Source organism: Mirounga angustirostris, unplaced genomic scaffold (assembly GCF_029215605.1).
Source record: "Mirounga angustirostris isolate CCGP_5_RB_7025 unplaced genomic scaffold, mMirAng1.0.hap1 SCAF_17, whole genome shotgun sequence".
NCBI classification, from domain to species: Eukaryota; Metazoa; Chordata; class Mammalia; order Carnivora; family Phocidae; genus Mirounga; species Mirounga angustirostris.
Genome location: NW_026991725.1, coordinates 30,893,783 through 30,913,946, shown reverse-complemented (window position 1 = coordinate 30,913,946; position 20,164 = coordinate 30,893,783). Strand labels below are relative to the sequence as shown.

Sequence of the window (20,164 nt, the reverse complement as noted above, 5' to 3'; positions counted from 1 at the left end):
GAGGGAGAATATATATATATACATATATATATTCATATTTTCTTGAATGCTCTAAATACTACCTACATAAGAAACTACTTACTTATTAGTTAGTTACTGGGGCTAAGGAATAGGAATTGAATAGAGAGACCAGATAGGAGGGAGATTTTCACTGTGTATCTTTAAATACTTTTTTATTTATGATCTATGTGAATGTATTACCTAATTTAAAAACTTAAATTTAATAATTAAAACATTTTAGGGTCACATATTTTTGGCATTCTTGTTAGAAGACATACCATTTGCTTCAACTACAAACTTATAATGTTAAAAACTAGACTTTCATCAACATAGGAAGCTCACTTTCATTTCAACTCTTAAAATGCTAAATGTACACCATTCATTTAATCTTGTAGCATATGAGTTATACTTTTATGTAAGTGGTCCATCACTTTTCGACAACTAGCTAAAAATTTCCGATATTCTCAATTTGTATAAAACTTCCTAATTATTCTCACCTCTAAAATCTTGCAAACGCTTATTGCTCTTCAGTGCTAAAAGGGCAGTCTTTAGGGAAACATCTCCCTTTTCTGTAAAGACAAAAATAGTACAAAGAAAAATTAATAAATTCAAGAAACATAAAGCACTTCCACTGTGAGCTAGATTGGTTCACTTACTGTCCCCTTAAAGCATCTTATGATTTTTCTAGCTATGTAAACTTTTGTCCAGAATGCAATCTACACTCTACCTATATAAATCCTATTCATGTCAAAATCAGCTTGTAAGTCTAGTTTTCTAAAAAGCCTTCCCTTGCGCCTCTACGATACCCCGCTAAATGCTACTCTTTCCTTTTCCTTTCCTTCACAATCTATTTTCTGGAGAGAAATGTTTTTATTCATCACATCCTCATTCACACTTCAAACTGCTCTAATCTGTCTTCCACCTCCTGGAAACTGCTTTTACCAAGTTCACCCATTAACTATTTATTGGTGGGGCGCCTGGGTGGCTCAGTTGGTTAAGTGACTGCCTTCGGCTCAGGTCATGATCCTGGAGTCTTGGGATCAAGTCCTGGGATCGAGTCCCGCATCAGGCTCCCTGCTCAGCAGGGATCCCGCTCTCTCAAATAAATAAATAAATAAAATCTTAAAAAAAAAAACCAAACCTATTTATTGCCAACCTAATGAACACATTTTAATTTTTTGGTCTTATTTAATACTTTCCTCCTTCAAGCTCTTTTTTTCTCTTTGCTTTGTTCCTATAGCTTTCTTTTGGTTTCCCTCACACCATTCTAGCTAATTCTTAATGTCCTTATGAACTATTCTTTCTCTACCATTACTTAAATGTTAGCATGCCCCAGTGCTTTATTCTTGGCCCTCTTCTCATCACACTATATAAACCATTGCTGAATTCTCCTCTAACTACAAACTGCATGTTGATGACTCTCAAGTTTCTATTTCTAGGCTAGACCACTATCTACTGCACATCTTCAACTCTATGTCCACAAGCCTCTCAAACACAATTTATCCTTTTGAGGGGGATTTAAAACACAAATGAGTTAATGATTTTCTTTCTATGCAAATAACAAATCTTTGGGACAGATCAAATACATTTTTTACTTCCATATTGCCAAACTTTGATTTGATTGGTTCTGTATTTATCCCCATGTGGCAGCTGGAGCACTCACTTTAGAAGGAATCTTTCCTAATTCCAGTGTATCGAGGAAAATCTGCAAGTTAAAAACTCACTTTTATCAGCAAGAATTCAGAGAATGGCAGGTGGCAAATAAAACTCTTAGTGGATTATTCTAATTGCATTTTCTTTCACCTTCATATCTTAAAAAGTCGTAAGAAAAGAGAGAGGACAACTTTCTATGGTTTTGACAGTTGTGTTTACACCATTCTCTAATGAATACTATTCCAAGTTTTCACGGACTCTAAGTATGAACCTAGTTTGAAGTGTCTAGTGTCAGCTTGCACGATGGGTGTATAAAAACAAGAACTAGGATTAATTGGATGCATTTGATATATAAAAGTATTGACTAATATTTTTACAAATCATTATGACATTCTTTTATTTATTTTCATAATTTTCTTTACTGATTTATTGCTTTATATTGAAGACAGAAGAGTCAAACACAAAATAATAAAGCATAAAATTCAAATAAAAGAATGAAAAATTAAGATGAGGCAAAATTAAGACAAGGAATAATTAGATTAACTTACATCTTCTTCTTAAAACAAAATCTAATTTATTATAAATCAAACCCCCCTAAATCTCAGTTTAAACTGTTATTCTGGGTTTTATATAATATTTCTGAAAGGAATTAATTATCACACATTAATTGATTAAAAGAATATCTGAGTGTTTTTTGAAATATCAGTTTTAATGTGAGATAATGAATATTTGTCTAACAACATCTTACTTTTTAAACAATTTAAAAAAGAAACCTGAAATTGCATCTAGGTGGCAAACTTTATAAATGACCACCTATCCAGTAAATGTAGTTGCTAATAAGTTTTTTAAAGCAAAGATGCATATATTGTGCATTCAGAAATATGCAAACACCTATATTTTTCCCATTAGCTGGAAGAACCTGAAAAATAAGTGAGATAATATGACTTTGGTTATATTATCTCATTATATTTGGTTATATTATCCATTAAGAAGTGGAAAGCCAACAAGAACATAGGCTTCTTGTTTGATCTTTCCACCTACTCACATTGTATTGTGACTTTATATATTTAACCTGTTCTCCCAACAGAATACTTTAAATTTGCTTACAGTTTAAGCATTCATTTTTCATCAGTAACCAAATGCCTATATTTGCAGATTTTCAAAATATATCCTTTCCTCATAATTCTCATGGAAATTTCTCCAAAATAATCACTTTTCTCAAGCAGTTATAAAGCAAAATTGTCTCAATGATGGCAAATATGGCATGTTATTGAAATGCAAGAAAAAAGCTTCCATATCTGGCTGAATGAGTTAAAGAAATCTTCAAGGAAGTCACATTTTTACTGACTTGGCAGTATATCTGAAGGTTAACAAAGACTGATGAAGAAAATATATAGAAATATAAGTGAGTATGATGTGTTCTGGGAACTATAAGTAGTTTCTTAATTTTAGATTTAGTTTAAATTATTCTATTGTGTTTATTAAGTGTCTTGAAACCTTACAAAAAATGTGTAAGAAAGTTTGTGGGAAAAGGTTAATCTAAACAGGTCAGGTAACAAGAACTAGATTTTTTTTTTTTTTAGATTTTATTTATTTATTCATGAGAGAGAGAGAGAGGCAGAGGGAGAAGCAGACTTCCCGCAGAGCGGGGAGCCCGATGTGGGACTCGATCCCAGGACTCCGGGACCATGACCTGAGCCAAAGGCAGACATTTAACCATCTGAGCCACCCAGGCGCCCACAAGAACTAGATTTAAAAAAAAAAAAGAAAAGCCCTGTGTAATTTGTGAAGGAATTTAGATTTATCTATTCTCATTTCAATCTCTTCCCTCCATCATGCCCTTCATCAAACACACTACATCCTAAGCTGAACTCATCCTTGCACTAAAGCCTGATCCTCCTCCGGTATTCCCCAGCTTATTAAAAGGCATCACTAGGAAATGCCTCCCAAGCCAAAAATCTGTTAGTCATCCTCGATTCCTCTCCCCTCCCTAACTTAACCAAACAATGATGAAGTTCTGCCTCCTAGAACTCATATCTGTTCCCTTCTTCCCATCCCTAGAGCCAATGCCTTACTTCCACATTATTTTTAACCTGAACTACTGCATGCCTTCTAAAATGTCTCTTTGCCTCCAATCTTGCCCTCCTCTGCCCTTTCTTAATGCTGCTATCAGAATGCCTATTATAAAGTGCAAAATTAGTCTTGTCATCTTTCAACTTTGAATTCTTCAATGACCCTCTAGAGCCTTCAGGATAAAATTCAAACTCTGCTGCCCAGAGGGGAAAAAAAAACACCCTAGTGGATCTGCTCTTGACTATACGGCCACTTAATTCTTTCTTCCCCACTCCTTCTGCCACTATGCACCACCAAGTCAATGATCAAACTTTGATTCACATCAACATGAACTGTAAAGCTTGTTAAACACACACACGCACACACACACACACACATCTTGGCCATGATGCAGATATTCTGAAGCAAGAGATGTAAGCATCTGTGTTTTTAACAAATTCCCCAGGTAGTTCAGATGTGAATCAGTCTGAGATCCACTGGTGTACATCCTACTGGACTATTTAAGAGTTCCTTGACTTCTCCTCGAGCTTTGTTCTTCTATACTTTGTACATACTAAACATTCCTTCCTAACTCCTTCCAGTCGTCTTCCCTTCACTCCCAATTCTTGGGTAGCGCCTACTCATATTTTAAATCCCAACTCCAGGGGCACCTGGGTGGCTCAGTCAGTTAAGTGTCTGCCTTCAGCTCAGGTCATGATCCCAGGGTCCTGGGATTGAGCCCCGCATCAGGCTCCCTGCTCAGTGGGGAGCCTGCTTCTCCCTCTCCTTCTGCTGGTGCTCTCTCTCTCTCATGCTTGCTCTCCCTCTTTCAAATAAATAAATAAAATCTTTAAAAAAATTAAAAAAAAAAAACTCAACTCCAACAGTATGTCCTCCAAGAAGCCTCTTCTGACTACCCTATCCAACCCTCTGTGGGTTAGGTACCTATTGTATACATTCCCATAACACTCTATGTTTACCTCTGTCACGATATTTAACAGTTGGTATTCTCATTGCTTGTCATCTCTAATAGACTGTAAGCTCTTTTATCTTTATATATTTAGTGCCTAACAAGCAATAGGTGCTTAATAAACTTTCATTGAATGAATGAAATTGCTCTCCTCTCATCACTCTCATTCTACTACCATACTCACAACACTCTGACACCAGATGTGGGGGGTTGTTTTCCCCCACTAAGCAATTCTCTGCAACACCAACTGAGCATCCTATAATTTAACTCAATTCTGACATTATCTACGTGGAGATGGCATCAGGTCCCACAAGTTAAGGGATCAGTCCCATGAGACTGTCCTTCCCACTTCAGATGCCAATCACAAGTAGTAGGTCCCCAGGTTACCCACAACTTATGTCCAACTTGGCTACAAATCGGAGGTTTCCATGACTTTCTCCCCTATGGATTCAATTATTTGCTAGAATAGTTCACAGAACTCAGGGAAACATTTAATGTTTACCAGTTTATTAAAGGATATGATAAAGTATATTTATGAACAACCAGATGAAGAGATACATAGGGTCTGGGAGATCTGGGAGGGTCCCAGGAACAGCAGCTCTGTTCCTGTGGAGTTGAGGTGAGTTACTTTCCTAGTATGTGGATGTGTTCACCAACCTGGAAGCTCTCTGAACAATTGGGATTTTATGGAGGCTTCCTCACATAGGCATGATCAATGATTCACTCCATTTCCAGCCCCTCTCCCCTCTCTGGAGACTGGGGGTAGAGCTAAAAATTCCAAGGTTCTAAGCATGGCTTATCTTTTTGGTGACCAGTCCCCACCTAGGAACAAGATGCCCACCTAGAATTGCCTATTAGAACAAAAGATACCCCTAGTGGTCTCATCACTTAAGAATTTACAAGTATTTTAGGAGCTCTATGCCAGGAATGGGGTCGAAGACCAAATATATATTTCTTATTACAAATCACAGTATCACATCACTGTTTCCCTGGCTATTATTAAAGCACTGCGATGTAACATTGCAAATGCACTGAGCTTTTATCTCCTATATTGTTATATACCCTTTTGTTGTTTATAGCTTGCCTCATCAACTAGACCGAAAGTTTCCTAAATATGAATACTTTGTATTTATTTGATTACATTACATATTACATGACACCTTACATATAACAGGCACTTGGAATCAGGTCTGTTGCATAGCGATGCAGGCCATGCATTGCCTAACATCAAAGGGTGCTGTTGACACAGATGACAACATGCCCCCAGAAGTTGTGCTGTGCAGTGGCCCCATTTAATACTATAAAAAAGAAAATACTTTTAGGAATTGATTTTAAATTAATTTTTAAAAACCACATAAAGTTGGCAAAATTTGGAAAATTATATATTGTTTTCTCTGAAAACTCTTAGGATTCACGTTCAATCCATCTCCTGCCATAAATATCTCACGCTAAGGGGAGAAAGCCTTCCCTTAGTCTATTCCTGGCTAAAAGCAGTTTTACTTTAGCACAACCTTCACAGAGAATTATTTCATCTTCCCTGATTTACATAGTAGATGCTAAAGAAAGCCTTCCCTTAGTCTGTTCCTGGCTAAAAGCAGTTTTACTTTAGCACAACCTTCACAGAGAATTATTTCATCTTCCCTGATTTACATAGTAGATGCTAAAAACATACATACAAATTACACTCTGACGGAATCAACACAGAATACTTGATGGGGTTTTTAAAATCTTATTAATCTTATTCAAAGATTTTTCTATCAAGATAAATTTATGATCTCAATAGAACTGCTCTGTTAGAGTGTTTTTTCCATTAGGATAATAAAGAAAAAAATTGTTGGGCAGCGATGAATGGAGGACAGGGAAGGGGAATGGAAAATTTACTGTCACTTTATTTGGAAAGCCAACTCATAGTTATTATATGTACCATCAACATCAAGCGTTTTCTCTAACATCTGGTATTCTTCCGGCTTTACAGAAATATTGAGGTCATCAAAAGCATCTTGCAAGTTGTTAATTTGAATTTTGTTGCAGTCCATCAGGTTAACAGTCTGGAGGGCAGTAGATAAATCTGAAAACACATGAGGATTCTGTAAGTCATATATCTCAACTAATATTATCTCTATGATTCCAAAATTAATAAGCCAAATATTCCTTTACTCCAGGCATATTTCCCTGAGATGTTCAGTTATTTTTGTCTTAATGTAAAAAAAAATTAGGATGACTGAGGTTTTTTTATTTAATTGAATAAAACTATCAGTTTTTTTAAAGTTAAAATAGGCCATTATTGCATCTCCTAGGGAAATGTTTAATTTTGTATCAGTGAGAGGGAATTTGGGGCTTATCTCTGTGTATATGAAACAGCCCAAATTTCAGAGTATAAAAATATTAGTCCTGAATTTTCTTCTACTTACATATTTTGCTGCTCCTTTCATTTTTTGCTTATTCGTCATAACTTTTACTCTATTATTAGAAGTCCCCCCAGAAGTATGGGAGGATTAAGGTTTTCAGGAATATATTGTGCCTGAAAGTGGAAGTGGCCTTTAGTTTTTAACCTAAAAGGTACAAGAACTAAATGCTACAAAATCTGTAGATGAAATATGAATTGAAGAGTTTCAAGATTAGAGGTAATAGATGTAAGGGTTTTTCTACAAAGAAAATAAAAATGTTGGAGGTTCTTTCAGGCTGAAGCACTCTGTATTCTTCCCAGGTCTTATCCAAACCTCTAGGAGTTTTCCCCTCTAAATGGGGTCCTTAGGATTAGAGCCATGCCTCTATTTATCAATGAGTTACACAAATCATCATACACTAAAGATCACTGTTTGGATTATAATCTCTAGTTTATCTGGGGGAATATTTAAAAGGAGGCAAAGTAGAGGCACACAAAGGAATTGCAGAGAAGAGCTGTACTTTTTAATAAGACATTATTAGACAAGAAATTTTCCAACAGATCTTAATTCATGAGGGCCTTTAATTTCTCCAATAAATTCCAGCAGACTTTTTGTAGAAATTACACTGATTCTAAAATTTACATGGCAATGGAAAAGACCTAGAATAGCCAAAACAACTTTTTTTAAAGTAGAACAAAGTATCTGGAGGACCGATACTACCTGAGTGCTTTCAATGTTTATTATCAAGCTACAGTAATCAGACAATGTGGTATCAGTGTAAAGACTGACAAAGATCAATGGAACAGAATAGAGAATCCAAGAAATATATATACAAATACATATGATTTTCTACAAAAGTACAAAGGAAATTCAGTATAGAAAATATAGAGAAAGTATAATCTTTTCAACAACCAACCGTGCTGGAACAAATGAATGTCCATATACAAAACAAAACGAAACAAAAAGGAACTTTGATCCATACTTTATTCTATATATAAAGATTAAAGCAAAATAGATCATACACCTAAAATGCAAAACCAAAACCCATAAAACTTTTAGAAGAAAACATACAATAAAACCTTTGTAACTTTGGAGGAGGCAAAGATTTCATACATGTGAAACCAAAAGCACAATACAAAAAAGAAAAAAATTGATTAATTAAACTTCATCAAAATTAAAATTAATGATCTTTTAAAGACACTTAAGAAAATGAAGAGACTCAGAAAATTTTGCTCAGTATAAGACTCAGAGAAAATATTTTGCTAAGTGTATTTCTGATAAAGGACAGGTACATACAGAAATACAAAAGCAAACAACCCAACTTTAAAAACGGGCAAAAGATCTGAACAGACACTTTACAAAGAAGATATACAAATGGCAAATAAGCACATGAGAAGATGTTCAACATCATTAGTCATTAAAGAAATGCAAATTAAAACCACAACGAGATACCACTCCACACTTACTAGAATGATTAAAATTAGAAAGACTGACTATACCAAGTATTGGCAAGGATTTGGAGGAATTGGAACTCTCATTCACTGCTGGTAGAAACGTAAATGTAAAATAGTGTGGCCACTTTGGAAACCAGTTTGCAGTTTCTTAAAAAGTTAAACATGCACCTACCATATGAGCCAGCCAAGCTTTGGTAACTACTCAAGAGAAATGAAAGCTTATGTTCATACAATGACATACAAAATTGTTCATAGCAGTTTTATTTGTAATAGCTCCAAACTGGAAATAGCCTAATGTGTATCACCAGGTAATAGATAAACTGTGGTATATCAATAAAATGGAGTGCTATCCAGTCATAAATAAGAATGACTTACTGATACATGCTACATGGATGAATCTCAAAATAATTATGCTGAATGAAAACATCCAGCAAAAAAAGAATATATCCATTTTGTAAAATTCTGGTAAATGCAAATGAATCTATACTGACAAAAAGCAGACCAAGGGTTGCCTGAGGATGAGGAAGAGGATAGGAAATGGCAGGAGAGATTATAAAGGAGCATGAGGAAGTTTTGGGGGTGAGGGATGTGTTCATTACCTTGATCATGATGGTAGTTTTATAGGTGTGTGCATATATCAAAACTTACCAAACTGTGCACTTTAATTACAAAAATATACAGCTTTTGTATATCATTTATACCTCACAACACTGTTTAAAAATAATAACGACAAAAGGTAATGGAAACTATGACAAATATTTAAAATGAAATATTGATTGACCCACCTTGAAATTCAGGAGCTGGCTTATTTGTGTTCAAAGCCTCCAAAATTTGTTTGAGACTTACTTCACTATTTTCTAAAAAGTAAAGTATAAGGATTATAAAATGGCAAAGTGTCAATGTTTATAACCATTAAAATAACCATGACAGGAAATGGGGGGATGGGCAAATTTTGTTAATTTTTGAAAATTAGCTGGATAAAAACTAACCAATTTAAAATAGTTTTACCAAGAACCTGTTCCCTTAAAATGAGAAAAAATTTCTAATTATACTATTTGTCTTAATTAAATTTTGATGTATACATTTTACAAATATGATGCCAGATAAACAGAGGGTGCCTCTTCAAAATATTTCCAAGAGAAGGGGTGCCTGGGTGGTTCAGTCAGTTAAGCATCTGACTTTTTTTTTTTCTTTTTAAAGATTTTATTTATTTATTTGACAGAGAGAGACACAGCGAAAGAGGGAACACAAGCAGAGGGGGTGGGAGAGGGAGAAGCAGGCTTCCCGTGGAGCAGGGAGCCCTATGCGGGGCTCGATCCCAGGACCCTGGGATCATGACCTGAGCTGAAGGCAGACACTTAACCATCTGAGCCACCCAGGCGCCCCAAGCATCTGACTCTTGATCTCAGCTCAGGTCTTGATCTTAGGGTCGTGAGTTCAAGCCTTGCACTGGGCTCCACACTAGGTGTGGAGCCTACGTAAAAATGAATGAATGAATGAATAAATAAATAAATAAAATTTCCAAGAGAAAAATATTAATTTTTAATTAGTTCTCAGTATGCCTATGTTCTCATTATGTTTCTAAGACCTAGTTTATCTAAACTATGCATATGTAAAACAGATTTCCCAAGCTCACAGTAGAACTAGGACTTCATTAAGCTCAACATACATTGTTCTTTCAAAAAGGGCTCACCATCAATAGATGCTTGACCCAGAATCTCCTGGAATGTCTTGTTGCTTAATGGAATTCCTGCACTCAAGAGTTGGAAGCTCAGTTCATTTGCAGGCATCTTATCATTTCTGATCTTATCAAGAGTTGTAATCTCTTTAAATAAATCTGTAAATACATGAAGAATAGAGAACAAATGAGGAAGCTGGGGCAAAGCCCTTTCTTAGACTTAACACCCTGACCTGCAGAGAGTAGGTGTATTACAAAAGTTATTCTGAGTTAAAGGGCTTTCAAACATATCAATGGGCTTTGTTTTGAGAAGCCACTTAAACAACAAGCAAAATTTAACATACCCCTTGGCAGCTAAAAGTTGAACTTCTGCAAAATTTTTGTAAAAATTTGCTTTTATTTATTATTTCCCCTCAAAGGTAAAAACTACTACGTGCTCCAATCTTTCATAGACCGTAAGCATTTCAAGCACAGCTAGGTAATGGCTCTTAGAATGAGGTCAGCTAGCAGAAACAGAACGCAGGTAGTTGGAGAAAGAAAAATGAAAATATAAATCTGCTATAGCCTGAAAAACACGTAGTCACACCCTATCCTAAGATTAGAGCCTCTCTTACTTACCGCCTACCTAGTAGTTTTAGATGTGCTAGATCTTATTTTCTTTGTACTTTCTCTTACAATATTTCACTGTAGGTGAGATAAAGAAGCACGTGGAATTTATTAGAGGTGAGAGAAAATTGTATTAGATTCATGGGATACCTTACACTGAAGCATATACTGAGACAAACTGTTTGTTTTAAGGAAGCATATACTAGGAATGTAATTCTAAATAATTCATTATAGTCAAAGTACAGATTGAATATGATAAGGAATAAGAAAGCAGATTATAACATCGCAATAAAGCAAAGAAAACTTAAGGAAATAAAAGCACAGGGCAAAACAAACTATACTTTAGAAAAAGTAGAATATCACAGAATGATCTTAGAAATTTATCTTTACTTTTCATTCTTTTTTTTTTTTTAAGATTTTATTTATTTGACAGAGAGATAGAGAGAGCACAAGCAGGGGGAGCAGCAGGCAGAGGGAAAGGGAGAAGCAGGCTCCCTGCTGAACAGAGAGCCCAATGCGGGGCTCGATCCCAGGACCCTGGGATCACGACCTGAGCCGAAGGCAGCCGCTTAACAACTGAGCCACCCAGGCGCCCCTCATTCTTTTACTATACTTACTGTTGAATGGTGTTGATGGTTTCGGTGAATTAGTGAAAACACCAATTATATCTTTTACAATCTTTTTATTTTCTGCAAAGTTAAATAAAATAGGGTTTAAATAGATTTCAACCTCATTAAGGCAGGGATCTGGTATTGCTTTAATATAATTTCATTCAGTTTTCAAACTTCTATGACTATAACGCAGAGTAAGAAAAACATTTAGATTGTGAACATGCGTGCTCACACACAAATACTCACACACACAGAAATAAATGTTTTATAAAACAATACTTACCCTTATCCTATGTGATGCATGCTGATACCTTCCAACAAATTCCACATTATTCCATTTCATTTTAAAATGCTATTCGGGACTTAGTAAATTTATTTCACAACCCAGTATTGTGACCCATGGTTTAAAAAAATTACACACAGGTTATATAGTACAAAAATATATACACACCTATAATGAGTATGAGAGAATGCATAGAGCCACTCCCTGCAGAGATGATTTATACAACAAAGACAGCAAAGGAAGAGAAAGAATTAAAAAAAAATTCCTTTGGAAGAAAGTTCTGTTTGGTGAGAAAAGAGAAATTCAACTTGTTTTTACTGTCACTACTCCCTATTTAACCCTGAAGTGAACAAGCAAAAACTATGCATAAAAGAAAATATATAAAATTATTAATCTTTCCAAGTAAGTAAAAACCCTTATAAAACCTAATAGCTGAATTTCAATTTCTTCTGAATTATCCAAACTATCACATAAATATTTCTTATTCTTTGGAGGACAGGGTTCAGGACATACTACCCCCAAAACATTGCAACCTAGCATATTGAATACTTTAAGCTGAAGAAATTTGAGAAATGGAAGGTGCAGTTAGGATTCAGAATTCCCCATCCTCCCTGAAACAGGTCATAAGACTCTCACGTGAGAGATTCCCTGCTATACCCACAGGAAAGGAGCATCCTTATCTCTGAAGACTGTGGGTTGGAGGGACACCCAGAGGAAACTTGTTAAATTTCCCCCAGTTTACCACCCTTAGCTCATATCATTTTGCCCTATCACATTTTCCACCATTTTCTACTTAACCACTTCTTTGGGTCTTCGTTTCCTTATGTATGCTCCCCTTTCATGTAAAGTTATATTAAATTTGTATGCTTTTCTCTTGTTAATCTGTCTTTTGTTACAGAGCTCTAGCTGAGAACCTAGAAGGGTAGAAGGAAAAGATTTTTTCCCCACTCCTACAGAAGCCTGCTTCAGGGATCACAGGCTCACAGACTGAATACAGCTGAGATTCAGTCATGTTCATTGTCTTAGGGAGTGTTAGGGTTTTCTCTTCATTTGAATTTAACTATCTTAATATAGGATATGTGCTCTCAAGTTACCCTACAGTCCACATCCCTTCCTTTTGTCTTATACCCAATTCATTTTATTAATTTGCATTATGTGCCTGGCTACTGCAGATATTTGAGTTAGCTGACTCCGGTCTGCTTCAAAAGTTACCCTTCTCTGGAAGCTTATTGTAATTTGTTTAAAGAGCAAATTGGAGCTATTGCGCTGTACCTCTTGAAGTGGTGGATAATTTGACCCATCTTTCCTGTTCTTTTTTTTTTTTTTTTAAGATTTTATTTATTTATTTGTCAGAGAGAGAGAGAGCACAAATACAAGCAGGGAGAGCAGTAGGCAGAGCAGGCAGAGGGAGAAGCAGGTTCCCTGATGAGCAAGAAGCCCGATGAGGGACTCAATCCCAGGACTCTGAGACCATGACCTAAGTCGAAGGCAGACGCTTAATGACTGAGCCACCCAGGCGTCCCCCTTTCCTGTTCTAAGCAGTTAGTTTGGCCTTAAGTATTTCCTCATTCCTGAGATTTGTAGATTAAAAGTTTTTGTAGAGACTGCTTGTGCAGAAACCTAGAGTTGTTGAAGAAAATATACCAAATGCCTAAATAGAGAGGAAGAATTTCTCCTGAGGCAAAGAGAGAGAAAGAAAGAGAGAGAGGGAATGGGAGGGCTGAGGGAGAGAGAGAATGGAAGTCTGATGGGAAAGAATGAGAATTGCCCTGTGGGAGCACCCCTTTCCCATATCCCTTCCCCACAGATGCAGGATCACCACAGGCTCCATCCACTAGGTGTCAGTAGAAACACAATGCAAGGGAGTTTTAAAAGCTCTTCCTCTATCTCCTACATTATGGTATGACCTTGGAATGGGAGAGGGTGCCAGCAATGAACCAGCCTAGATATCTGGATCAACCCTCCTACTAAAAACAACTAAAAATTCTAAGTAAAATTATTGCTTTAAAATGACCTTAAATCCATCAATCTGCTGCCAAGAAAGTAAGAAACTTCCAGGCCAAACAAGTAATGGAAGGCTGTAACCCAGAAACACCGCAACAGTTTTTCACCCAGAGTATTTGCCAAAGACAAAACAAAAACAAAACAACATTGGATGAACTTTAGTTTGTATTTTCAAAGGTCAGACAAAGCCTAGGTTTCTCCCAAACTGGAGGGTTTATCCTCGACTTACAAAAATGTTTCTCTAGATTTCAATACCTAGAGAAAATATCAAGAATAAGAAAAAGTTCCTCCTTTATAGATAATTTGACTTTCCTCTCTAGCTACCTTTAAGATTTTCTTTCCTTCTGGTAGGCTGCAGTTTCATCATGATAAACCTATGTATGGATGGATTTCCTTTCATCCTATGTGGGATTCATTGGACTTCTTGAATTGGTAGGTTTAGGTCTTTCTCATTCTAGAAAATTCTCAGCTATAGTTCTCCAAATATTTTCTCTGCAACCATTCTGTCTCTTCTCCCCTGAATGGATATATATCATGTCTTTTCATTTTTTCTTTTTTTTAGCTTTACTGAGATATAATTCACATATAACATTATATTAATTATAATGTAAGTGTAAAGTATATAACATTGTAATCTGATATACATATATATTTCAAACCAATTACTGCAATAAGTAGCCTTTTCATTCTGCCTTCCTCTAAGCCTCTTTCTTGTATTCTATTTCTCTTTCTATGCTACATTTTGTATCATTTCTTCAAACTATTTTGCAGTTCATATTTCTTCACCTATGTTTAATCTGCTGACATTATTGTCCACTAATTAATTTTAATTGCTACTTTTTTAATTTCTAGAAGTCCTATTTCGTTCTTTCAAATTTTAGTTTCCCTCACATGGTTCCAAATTTATCTTTTTTTTTCTTCAGAAGAATAAGAATACAGGAAGAGTGAAATCAAAAGAATGGAAAATATATATATATCTAAAAAATACAGTTAATAGGGGCGCCTGGGTGGCTCAGATGGTTAAGCCTCTGCCTTCGGCTCAGGTCATGATCCCAGGGTCCTGGGATCGAGCCCCGCGTCAGGCTCTCTGCTCGGCGGGGAGCCTGCTTCTCCCTCTCCCACTCCCCCTGCTTGTGTTCCCTCTCTCGCTGTGTTTCTCTCTGTCAAATAAATAAATAACATCTTTAAAATTAAATTAAATTAAATTAAATTAAATTAAATTAAATTAAAAAAAATAAAAAATATAGTTAATAATACTGTATTGCATATTTGAAGATTGCTAAGAGAGCAAATCTTAAAATTTCTTAACACAAGAAAAAGTTTTTGTAACTATGTATGGTGATAGATATTAACTAGACTTATTATTGTGGTCATTTCATAATATATATATGAAATATATATTAAAATGTCACAAAATAAGCTTAAACAAATCGTGGAGAAGAAAATGATTAAGATAAAAACAAAAATTGAGGAAACAGTCAACAAACACACAATAGGATCAGAAAGCTGAGAATTAATTAAGAGTTATTAAAATTGACAAACCATTAGCATAGATGATCTAAAAAGAAAAAAGAACCAATATGAGGAATAAGATGGGAGCATTACCACAGATGCTGCAAATATTACAAAACTACTAAGCGCTTATTATTATTATTATATTTTTTAAGATTTTATTTATTTATTTGACAGAGAGAGACACAGAAAGAGAGGGAATACAAGCAGTGGGAGTGGGAGAGGGAGAAGCAGGCTTCCTGCCGAGGAGGGAGCCCGATGCGGGGCTCGATCCCAGGACCTGGAATCATGACCTGAGCCGAAGGCAGACGCTTAACGACTGAGCCACTCAGGCGCCCCCTAAGCGCTAATTATTAAAAACTTAATAGCACTATAGCGATAATTTTTCATATGAAAAGGACAACCTCTTTGAAAAAACAAACTTAGCAAAATTTGACTCAAGAATAAACAGAAGGGCGCCTGGGTGGCTCAGTTGGTTAAGCAACTGCCTTCAGCTCGGGTCATGATCCTGGAGTCCCGGGATCAAGTCCCATATCGGGCTCCCTGCTTGGCGGGGGGTCTGCTTCTCCCTCTCTCTTCCCTCTCGTGCTCTCTGTCTCTCATTCTCTCTCTCAAATAAATAAATAAAATCTTAAAAACAAAACAAAACAAAACAGAAAACCTAAGTAATCCTATGGCATGAAAGAAGATGAATGAGTAATCAAAAACCTACCCAAAAAGAATATCAAGGCTCAAACGACTGTGTTGGTGAATACCATGAGACATGAAAAGAATATGCAATTCCAATGTTACCCAAACTATGCCAAATTTAGAAAAAAGAGAAAATACTTTTCAAATTATGAGGATAATCTGACACTGAAGCCTGACAATAGTAGTATGAGAAAATACCAGGTTAGTCTTACTCACAGAGATGTAGAAATTGTAAACAAAGTATTAGAAAAATGAACCCAGCAATATATAAAAAGGATAATATATCATGACCAAAATGGGTTTTTCCAAAATTTTAAGTTTCATTTAATATTTAAAAATTCAATATAATTCACCACACTCATAGATTACAAGAAAAACTCCTATGAGCTATCTAAACAGATGCATAAAAATTGTTTGGGAAATTCATGATAAACCAAATAAATATAAACTCAATCCTTTAGCAAGAAAGGAATAGAAGGCTATTTCTTCAGTCTGGTGAACATCATTTATGAAAATACCACAGTAAATATTACATTTATTGGTGGAACTCTGTTTGTAAGAATTACCCTATCTCTGGAATCCAGGGTTGGGGAACTGGAAGGGCAGGGTTCTATCATATTTATTATTGTGACCATCATAATCTAATAAAGGAGTATCCGGTTTTGAAACATGGATAACAAGACTACTTGCTTCTATTCGTCTCCTCCAAATAAAGAATATCCATACACTTTCCAAAAAGGTTCTAACAGTTCACAGTGACCAATATATAAACATTATTTCTATAACAACCTTCCTAAGCATACAGTATTATTATTCTTAAAAAAAAATTAGCTTGTGTGAACATGTATACTCTAAACAGGAAACCTGTGAGGTAACTCAAGTACTTACTGTCTGTTGCACAGTTCAGTAACGCCTCAGGTTTTTCTTTACTTAAAAGTTTCTCCACGCTCTCCAAGGGAGATAAAAGGTCTTTAACTTCAACTTTCCCATCAAAGACACTATTAACAATGTTAGATGCATCTTCTATTTCTATATAGAGAAGTGACAAAACGTAAAGATATTTAGTTGGTCAGTCTATCCAGATAAGCACTTCACAACTTGATTTGGGTGAAATGTATTCATTTTCTTGAAAACACAGTCTTGAGGGTTTTGCCTCTCTGAAATATTCTCCAAACTGAGAGCTCCACATAATTTATAGGTTTAAATGCTTATATTAGAAAACAAGAAACACTGCTCCTCATCTAGCTCCCTGCTCAGCGGGGAGCCTGCTTCTCCTCTCCCTCTGCTGCTCCCCCTGCTTGTGTGCTCTTACGCGCTCTCTCTCAAATAAATAAATAAAATCTTAAAAAAAAAAAACAAGAAATACTGAAATATTTTACTATATTAGTTCAACTCATGAAGCTAAACAAAAACAACAAAATATCAAAATGATCCCAAAGAAAACAGTGCCATTATTGTGAGGGGGGAGGAAGCAGCCCTTTCTGTCTTCATCCAAATGTTTGGAAAGAATGACAGTGTTGTTGATAAGATGCCAATGATTTGGTGCTTTATTAGCTTAGTTTTATTATTCATTTATATATTTTAATCTCCTTTGTATCCAAGTTATGATGATCTTCTTTTTTACGTCCTATTTTTTTCCCCTTCATCATATTTCCTAAAGCATTCTCTATTAATCTTTTGAAAGAACAAAGTTTTGGTTACATGAATAATTTCTTTTGTGTGTGTGTGTTCTATTTCACTAACTTCTACCTTCAACTTTATTAGCTCCTGACTAGTACTTTTTGAGGGGATTGTTTTTGCTGTTTTGTTATGTTGCTGGTAAGCTTCATGAGTTGAACATTTAAGAAAAATTATTTTCAATGTTTCTTTTCTCTTTTTTTATTATGTTCATTTAGCCAGCATATAGTACATCATTAGTTTCTGATGTAGTGTTCAACGATTCAATAGTTGCATATAACACCCAGTGCTCATCACAACACGTGCCCTCCTTAATACCCATCACCCGGTTGCCTCATCCCCCCACCCCCTCCTCTCTGTAACCCTCAGTTTGTTTCTCGGAGTCCAGAGTTTCTCATGGTTTGTCTTTCTTGTTTTCTAATAAAAGCATTTAATACTATAAAATATCCTGTAAGATTGTTTTGGCCACAGTTTACATTATTTTGATATGTAGTGCTTTCAATGTCATCATTTCTAAAAATTCTTACTTTCAGGTTTCTTTTATTCTTCAACCAAAAAATTACTTAGAAGACCATTTGTTTTTAGTCGTAAAAGCAACATTTTTCTATATTCTCATTCCAAATTCTTTTAATTTCCAAATTAAAAGTAACATTGCAAATTCTTTTAACTTCCAAATTAAAAGTAATTTTAATGTTACTACATTATGGTCAGACTATGTGTTCTGAACAACTTCTGATTTTTAGAATGCATTGAAATTTTTCTTTGTGACTTAAATACATCATCTATTTTTGTGATTGTTCCATAAGCATTTGAAAAGAATGTGTATTCTAAGTTTTTAGGATACAAAGTATTATATAATCTGTTTCTTAAGTCAAGTTTATTAATATTGTCATTTCAATCTCAATCTCTTTCTCAATTTCTTTCAATTAATCTCTCATCTTTCTATTTAGAATTATGTGAGAAACAAGACAGAGGATCATAGGGGAAGGGAGGGAAAAATGAAACAAGACAAAACCGGAGAGGGAGACAAACCATAAGAGACTCTTAATCTCAGGAAACAAACTGAGGGTTGCTGGAGTGGAGGGGGGTGGGAGGGATGGGGTGGCTGGGTGAGGGACACTGGGGAGGGTATGTGCTATGGTGAGTGCTGTGAATTGTGTAAGACTGACGAATCACAGACCTGTACCCCTGAAAAAAAATACATTATGTTAATTTAAAAATAAAATAAAAATAAATAAATAAATAATAGAATTATGTGCTCACCTGAAAAAATATATAAATACAGTGTTATGGGCATTAGTAGAAATCTAATTTACATAAAGCATTGTGTGCTATGCATTTATTCTATTTTTTCCTTTCTTCATGGAACCATATTATTATTGAGGTCTCTCTCTGGTGCAAATATAAATCTAGTTATTGTTATGATGTGTGATATATATGGACCATGTTTTAGTCAACCATTTCCCTAATGATGGACACCTATGTTGCTTTCATTTCTATCCTCCCATAGTATTGCAGGGAGCACCCTTGTACATGTCTCTACAAGAAACTTCTCTGGGCTATTAATCTAAAAACAGAATTACTGGGCCATAAGAAACATGCATACTTATTTGACAAGTACTGCTAGGTTGCAATCTGGAATGCTGTATCATTTTACCTACTCACCAGCAATTTGTGAGTATTTCCAATTCTCTTCATATACATATTTAGCTATTTGGGTTTCACCTCCTGTACTGACTTCTTAGATCCTTACTTATTTTTTCAATTGATTTTTTTTCTTTCTACTGCTGATTTGTGGAATTTCCTTATATTTTGAGATATTAATCTTTTGTTAATTATCTTGTGATTGTCTTCTTATAGTCTGTTATATATTTTAGAGTCCTTCATTTACCAGAAATCCTTAATTTTGATGTAATTACATCCTTTTTCACCCTATGGTTGTGCTTTGGGAGAGTAGTATTTTTATTTATTTATTTTTTATTTATTTTATTTATTTTTTTTTTAAGATTTTATTTATTTGCGAGAGAGAGAATGAGAGACAGAGAGCATGAGAGGGAGGAGGGTCAGAGGGAGAAGCAGACTCCCTGCTGAGCAGGGAGCCTGATGCGGGGCTCGATCCTGGGACTCCGGGATCATGACCTGAGCCGAAGGCAGTTGCTTAACCAACTGAGCCACCCAGGCGCCCCATGGGGGAGTAGTATTTTTAAGAAGGCATCCATGACCATAAGGCACAATATTTTTTCTTACATTTTCTTCTATCAGCTGTATAGTTTTACCTTTGAGATCCATTTTCATATACATTTGATTCTTGAAAGTTATTTCTGTATACAGTATGAAGTAGGGATTCTACTCTGTTTTCTCCCACATAGTAAGCCAATTTTCTCAAATTATATACTAAATATCTTTTCCCCCACTGACTAATGATGTCATCTCAATCACATTCCAAGTTCCCATTAATAGGAGTCTCTGTTGGTCTATATTATGATGCATTGGTCTATTTGTAACACTATATTAAAGTAGCATTATAATATGTAATAATATCTGATAAAGTAAGTTCCTCTTCATTATTTTTTCAAAAGGGTCTTAG

General features: G+C 35.3%; 1 protein-coding gene across 1 annotated transcript in view; it reads right to left on the bottom strand.

Moving 5' to 3' along the window:
* Nucleotides 1-20,164, bottom strand: part of LOC123854704 (uncharacterized) — a 160,972-nt gene that overhangs the window by 138,279 nt on the left and 2,529 nt on the right. Inside the window, exons 4-9 of the mRNA XM_064583319.1 lie at nucleotides 16,789-16,929; nucleotides 11,418-11,489; nucleotides 10,210-10,353; nucleotides 9,302-9,373; nucleotides 6,600-6,743; nucleotides 498-569 (exon numbers count right to left, since the gene is read on the bottom strand). Coding sequence (XP_064439389.1) covers nucleotides 498-569; nucleotides 6,600-6,743; nucleotides 9,302-9,373; nucleotides 10,210-10,353; nucleotides 11,418-11,489; nucleotides 16,789-16,929 — 645 coding nt within the window. The remainder of the gene's footprint in view (nucleotides 1-497; nucleotides 570-6,599; nucleotides 6,744-9,301; nucleotides 9,374-10,209; nucleotides 10,354-11,417; nucleotides 11,490-16,788; nucleotides 16,930-20,164) is intronic.